We start from the raw sequence: 6,873 nt of genomic DNA, 5'->3' as shown, positions 1-6,873 counted from the left end.
CATCACGGGAAGAGTACTGCCAGAGCAGGAGACAGTACTCCTCGGTAGTGGAAGAGTCAGGCTTGCGATGTTATTTGTTTTTAAAATCGACAAAAGCTTTTAGCAACTTCAAGCGTGCTTCGTTTGGATTTCAATGAGCTCTGTGATATACACAAGCCAGCTCATGGGAATTGTAGTTTTTTTTCCTGTGCACTAAGATATCGTCGCGAGTCTGGCGTCATCATTCGGCCATGTAACTAGCTGAAACGCATCGCAGCGCTTGGTATGTCGTAGTTACTGTATAAAATACTAACTTTATATTTCCTGTGCAAACAACGGCAACCCCGTTACTCTCGTTTATGTCTCTGTTTTTGCTGTTAGCGTGTCTTCTGCTGTAGCTAATGTTATTCCACTAGCCGTTTGTCCTGACGTTAGTTCGTGGAGTCGGTTTGTTGGGTCCACTCTGGTATATTTACTAGTTGACACAACAAACGTTAGGCTGCTTTCGGGCAAGTCAGCAGGAAAACACCAGCGGTTTAAAACTAGTAGAGCCACCGCCATTTTACGTCATCTTGTTGAGTTTAAGTGGCGTGATTCACGCTAGCACTGCTAACCGCTAACAAATAAATAAGCTGCTGCTAGTTTTCTGTTGTTCTTCTAGCCGTAAAACCGTGTCTGAATGCAGGGATGGCGGGGGAGAGTGGCGGAGAGGACGTGGTTGCAGAGTACCTGGGCCAGAATCCGCAGCTGGCCCAATGGGTGGAAACATTCAGAAGCTACTGTGAAAGCAACAAGCAGTGGGTCGCTCGGAGAGAGTTCATCCTTAGGAACATGGAGGCTTTCCCGACAGTGAAGCCAGGAGTCTCCAGCAGCAGCCTGGACAGGCTGCTCTCTTTGTCCATGGTCTGGGCTAATCACGTTTTCCTGGGCTGCAGGTAGGACACGCTGATGAAGCAGAATGACAAAGCTGTGGATGCTCTCCGCTAAAATAAAGAGTTCATTGTTACCTTTTAAATTCCTCAGCTATCCACAGGCTATAATGGACAAGATCAAAGAGATGGGAGAAGGGATAAAAGTCCAAGATCCTCCTGTTCACAAAACAACAAAAGATGAATTCACGGCCAGAGGAAAGAGGAGCGCATCAGCTGGTAAACAGTGCACATGTTTAACATTTCATCTTCACAGGTTAACTACCTGTTATTTAATGGGGTCCAGGTTTTTCTGCTGCTGCTTGGTAACGACAGAAAATCATAATTAATTGATTTCGGCTACTCATTAATGCAAGACACAATCATGCATTTGTTGCACTTAGAAGGCAGCTGTTAATGATCCTCCTGAAAGGTTGCCTTTTGTAACCTTGGTATAATATTTACTTCCTGTTGACCACAGGCTCCATCCATCCTCAGGGATCGAGCTGAGTTTTGGCCAAATTTGACCCCTGTAGAGAAATGGGGACACTCGATGTATAACACCAGACAAAACAAATGAATGCAGAAGAATATTTGTTTTATGCAGATTACCTAATCATTAGGAGCCCAAATTATAATTGAAATATAATGCAAATAATTGCAAAGCTGAGTGTTTGGCCTGCAGTCTCATACTTCTACCTTCTGTGGAATATTCAGGGTGATACATACATAGAAAACCAATGGTGACAGGTGACATTAACACACCTGTACAGGTGTTGTCATCAAAAACAGCCGCAAAGATAATATTCTACAGCCATGTTGATTTGGCTGTAGTTGTGTATATTATTTAAAAGCCCCGTTAACAATGCTTATCGTGCATTGTGATTGCATTGGATTCAAATACTATTAGTGACTTCACGCTCTGAATTTCCACTGGAACATCGCCGCAGGTCAGATTCCCAACTCAGAAAGCCGGAGCAGCCGACCAAGCCTGACTCAACAATCCATGATGGCGGCTGTGAATGCAAACAGCAGTAAATCTGTAATACTTTAAATCTGGACTGTGACTGTTGTGTGTCTGTGGCCGCACACAGAGCATGGAGCAGCATCTACCACAAACGGGCTGCAGGGTGTTTAAGTGCAAAAAACAAACACTGCTTGCTAATAATGCATAAACCTCATCAAGCGTGCTAAGAAGCAAAAGAGATCCTGTCACTCGGACGTGTGACCACGAACATATATGAACACAGAGTAACATTTACATTAGTTTCATTCCCCATGATAACAGCTTAAGGTTACCTTGGACGGCCTTTACAAGGGATGTGACTTCAATCTAAGAATAGATTTGACAGTTTTCTGTAGCTTGTTACAACAAATCCATTCACTGCTGTTCTCTGTTGCTGTGAGGTTTCAGTGTGTTTTCTCCACACCCACACCTGAGGCTCCGTTTCCTCATTAAATGCAGATCCCTGTGCACTGAACGTTTTCCTGCCTGCTGTGTCGTCTTTTGCAGAGCTTGAGGATGACAGCTGCGTGAAAAGAGCCAAGGCCGGGCCTAATGAGCTCGACAGCAGACCTGCGCTCAGGACGGCGGCGCGGCCTGCGAGTCAGAAGCTGGGACCACCTCCACAGGCTCCAGCAGAGCACCAGCCCTTCTTCAACCGCCTGTACAAGGCTGTGGCGTGGAAGCTGGTGTCGGCCGGGGGCTTTGGGCCCAACTTGGACCATTTTGAAATCCTTCGCAGCTGCGTGGAGTCGTGCAAGCAAACCCTGACGTGCGTGTTTGTGCCGCTTAAGGACATCACGGGCCTCCCCGCAGGACGCACACAGAAGGAAGGCCACGTGTGTGAAATTCGCTGTCAGACTGTTTTCATGGGCACAGGATACGGGCGCGACGAGGCCGCTGCCAGAGCCATGGCTTCCAAAGAAGCCCTTAAAGTATTTCAGGGGCGGAAAGTCACTGTAAAGATCTGTCGGCGGAGGTACAAAGGAAAAGACGTGGATGATCTGATGCTGTTGGACGAACAGCCCCGCAGTCAGGGCTTTCCTCCTGCTCTCAGCTACCCTTTTCAGGACGAGCAGCTGGAAGACGGTTCATCGTAGAAGCTTTGACTGGGCGGAGCTACTGAAGGCCTTCGCGCTTGTGTCGGGACCAGACTGTTATGCAGCTGACCATCGTAGCTAATCCCAGAGAATATTAGGTAACTTGGAGCATTAACTGTCATGGTGCATTTCACACAATACCTTCATTTCTAAATAATCTTACCTGGTACCTGATATTTTCAGCCATTATCTGAGTTGTAAAGACAGCAAACAGCGAACCAAAGTGTGTGGAGTGGGCGCCCGTGGCACTGGTTAAAAGCAGCCACCAATGAGCAAAACTGCAATATTACACCGTTTGTGACTGTTTAAGCAGTTTGGCCAGTAGCTTGTCCCCACTTCCTGTGTCGCAGCTTTTTATCTGCTGATTTCATGACTGTAACACAGGAGTACATGAGGTGTTATTTGATTGGTAGGGATCGAGTTCTTGTTTTTTAGGTTCCAACTCACAAGCAAAGTGAGTCACACGGTCTCAACAATAACAGCTTCAATAACCTGTCAGGGTAACGATTCTCTTCTAAACATGATATTCCTTACTGAGAATATTAAAAAACATCAGACTGTGGCGCACCAGTCCACATTTAGTTCACTTTTTTCTTGTTTCAGTGATAAATGTCAGTCTTTTCCTTTAATTGTACTCGTGAAGGCTTGCAATGACATTGTTATTCTGTCGTGAGCTGCACTTAAAGAGGGGGACCGCTCATGCTCATTCCCATCTCTGTAACATAATTCAAAATCATTCTCCCTTGTTTTCAGCCCCTCCCCCTGTCTGAAACCAGCTGATTCAGCTCCTTTCCCTCTCAGTCAGCTGTATTCTAATTGGCTGCCTGTCATGAACAGCAGTATGAGGTGTGCTGTGAGCCACGCCTGCTCTCGCTGATGTCATACAGAGCCAAGAGGAGAAAAACTGGCAGCTTTTGGCTCACACGGTGTTACTTGCACATTCCCTGGTTTTTCTAAACACTGGTTTTATTGTTAATATGAGCGTCGCCCACTGTAACAGTATATGTGATATCATATTAGGAGAGCAGGGCTGCACCTTATTGAATTGATCACATTATTCTTAATTTTTTTGATTAGCTTGGAGAAACAGTGCGTTGATTATGTCTTAGCTGAGATAAACTTCTGAAATCCTGGTTACAGTCATGGTTACTGGTGTCCAGTTCTTCATGGAACTGGCATCCCAGGCTAAAGTGATTTAAAAACATGTCCACACAGACTTAACTAAAGATTGTTTTTTTTTTTTATTATTAATATTCAGACAGAAACTGAGGGAGACTGCCAACTACAGTACCTGTTTGACTGTAAATGCTACTGCTTTTCTTTGATATTATTATTAATAAGTTGAAATAAGATAATAAGAGAAAGTTTGAAGTATTTGGTTGTTAATATGAAGAATGTGCGTTTGGACACGCGTGTGTGTTTCTGATGTGTTTGAGGGTAACGTGCCGCCGTAACGTGTTTGTTTCTTTCTTGCAGTCTCGGTTGAAATTGAAAAGGGTTGCGTTAAATTGTGAGTATCTGTACTGTTCCATGTACGTTTACACCAGTGCTCCTGTTTCTATATAATTTTTAAATAAACCAAATTAAAACTAAGCTAAGTGTGTTTTGTGTGAGCGCCAGAGCTCGAGGGGCGATCGTTACGCTCTCTTAAACCTAATGATCTCATTTCACTTTGAGGATTTCTGAACAGAAATCTGGACTCCACGAGCGACTCGGGTCACGTATTTCCTCTCGTTAACGTTAATTAGCTCAAGTTCATCCACAGCTGCACTTCCTGACTCAGTGGCTCATTAGAGATCGTAAAGCGATCGCGGCTGAGGAGCCGTCAGTGATTTGAGTGACATTCATGCTCCACCTCCTCCCACAGCTGAAATTAACTTATTGTTTATATAAGCAGGCTTCAGGCCTGTTCCACACAGCTGAGTGGACTGCATTCACATGACTGGGCTCTTATTTATTTTCCACTGGACACAGGCCACGATCCGCTCGGGTTTATGGTCGAAACAGGAAAATGATCAGTGGAAAATGGGCGCGTCACATTGGCATGGCCTATTCAAAAAGGTCCTAAATATTTGTTTCTGTATAAACATAAAATAACCAAATACAAAAATGCACATTACTGGATTCAAAAGTGCATCAATGAATCTTCTGTACAACTTTAATTTGGTTAATTTTACAGTCAGTCCCAGAATTCACCACTAGAGGGCAGCAGTGTTTGAACTATTTCTGACTCCACGTGTGTCGTTCATGCATCGAAACACGTTTACATTACTCTCAGTTTAAGAATAGTGTCCAACAGGAAGGGTCATTAAACTTGTTAAAAATATTTAACCTCCTAAGACTCTTTCATGACATTTTTAATTTCTCTTTGCTATTTGGGCTGATTGGGACCTGATGAATGTACAAACAAAGAATTACCAGATTTGGGTTTTTTTTGGCCCTGCAACAGACTGGCGACCTGTCCAGGGTGTACCCCGCCTCTCGCCCTATGACAGCTGGGATAGGCTCCAGCGCCCCCCGCGACCCTAAAAAGGATAAGCGGAAGTGAATGGATGGATGGATGGGTTTTTTTAACCTGATTTTTGTGTCTGAGAAAAATGAGATCCAAATATGAGGACATTTATTTTAAATTTCGATAGAACAGTGTCGGTATAACGTCCTCGTTAGTGAATATCAGGCCATTGTAGAGCACAATTTTGTATTGTGGTCTAAATAACCCAAAATGTGATGTCCACATATGTGGACGCCCGGTCCTAAAGCACGTCATCTTTAATTTTCTAAAAGAAAATCTGGCTCGTTTTGCAAGTGGTGGCCACAGATCATCGCTCTCTCCTCACTGACTAATTCTTGTCTAGTTTTGCTCTTACAACCTGTTCATGTTTCACATGTATTCAAGCACCCCCAGCGTTACATGGAGGTTTGCTGTGTGTCGGGTCCCACTCTTGCCAGAGTGCGACGGAGAAAGGATCGGACAAAAATGAGCCGAACAGGGCCGCAGACGGGGCTTAGCTGTGCAGCAGCGCTGGTATCTGCTCCTTTGAGTGAGGATAAATGTAAGAGCCATACAAGAGGACCTCCAGTGGACTTCTCGTGTGCATATTTCTGACCAAACTAAGACTCCATGAGCGTGGCACATACCAGTTCTGGCATTCTCTGGAAAATACCCACTGAGCTGCAATGCACTGAAAGTGTACAGCCTGATACAACCTCAAATATATTTCTGTCAGCATACAAAAACATGGTGCAAGTGCTGCCAAACCAGGAAGTGAAGCTACCACCAGCCCAGTCGCAGTGCTGGCCACTTAGACACCACAACCCAAAACTCTGTTTTCCTTTTCTACAAACATTAAAATGGGACAAACTGTTACTGAATATCTTAAAGGGTAACTACTTTCATTTAACCAAAACAAACAAGTCAATGCACGCAGCAAGCTATTTTCAGCTGCTCGTTTATTCACACAGTCACCACAGCAGGCAGCTCTGCATGTTTGCTGTGGCAGATTTTTCACGCCGGATGCTCCAACTCAGGTAGACTGTGCCCAAAGGGACGGCAACAACAGAGCACTCAAACTTAGTAGAACACGTCAGGGGTTAATGTGGTACGCTGGCCGGAGTGAACTTCAGCATCGTTGACTTTGTGCATCCTCTGTGGTTAAAAGCAGTGGAGAACAGTGAAATGAGCTCAGGATAAAGATCACTCTGTTTGCACTCTGTATATGTTTTTCCATCATTCTCAGTTGTGTATTTTTGGGACAACAGCAGCTCTGACACAAAGAAAGTATTTTACTCCCTGACAATGAGAACATGCTGGTGGATACAGGAGAAAGAAAGCACACGTCCACAATGAGCAGCAGCAGCAGCAGGCGGGGCTGCACAGACACAA

The 6,873-nt window shown here is 44.7% G+C and overlaps 1 protein-coding gene across 3 annotated transcripts; it reads left to right on the top strand.

Annotated features, from left to right (window-relative positions):
- The first annotated feature begins 67 nt into the window (after positions 1–67).
- On the top strand, positions 68–4,583 carry cdkn2aip (CDKN2A interacting protein). Of its 3 annotated transcripts, none has more exons than XM_085157451.1 (4): positions 68–262; positions 665–914; positions 1,003–1,127; positions 2,401–4,583. In XM_085157451.1, exons 2-4 carry the CDS (start codon positions 667–669, stop codon positions 2,988–2,990), a joined length of 963 nt encoding a protein of 320 aa, XP_085013577.1. In that variant the 5' UTR covers positions 68–262; positions 665–666; the 3' UTR covers positions 2,991–4,583. The 3 variants fall into 3 exon arrangements, with proteins under 3 accessions (XP_085013577.1, XP_085013571.1, XP_085013586.1); XM_085157445.1 differs by having other exon boundaries at positions 69–269; XM_085157460.1 differs by lacking the exon at positions 68–262 and adding an exon at positions 401–524.
- The last annotated feature ends 2,290 nt before the right edge of the window (positions 4,584–6,873 follow it).

This window comes from Neolamprologus multifasciatus, chromosome 1 (assembly GCF_963576455.1).
Source record: "Neolamprologus multifasciatus chromosome 1, fNeoMul1.2, whole genome shotgun sequence".
NCBI lineage: Eukaryota > Metazoa > Chordata > Actinopteri > Cichliformes > Cichlidae > Neolamprologus > Neolamprologus multifasciatus.
This window is presented reverse-complemented; position numbering and strand designations above follow the sequence as displayed.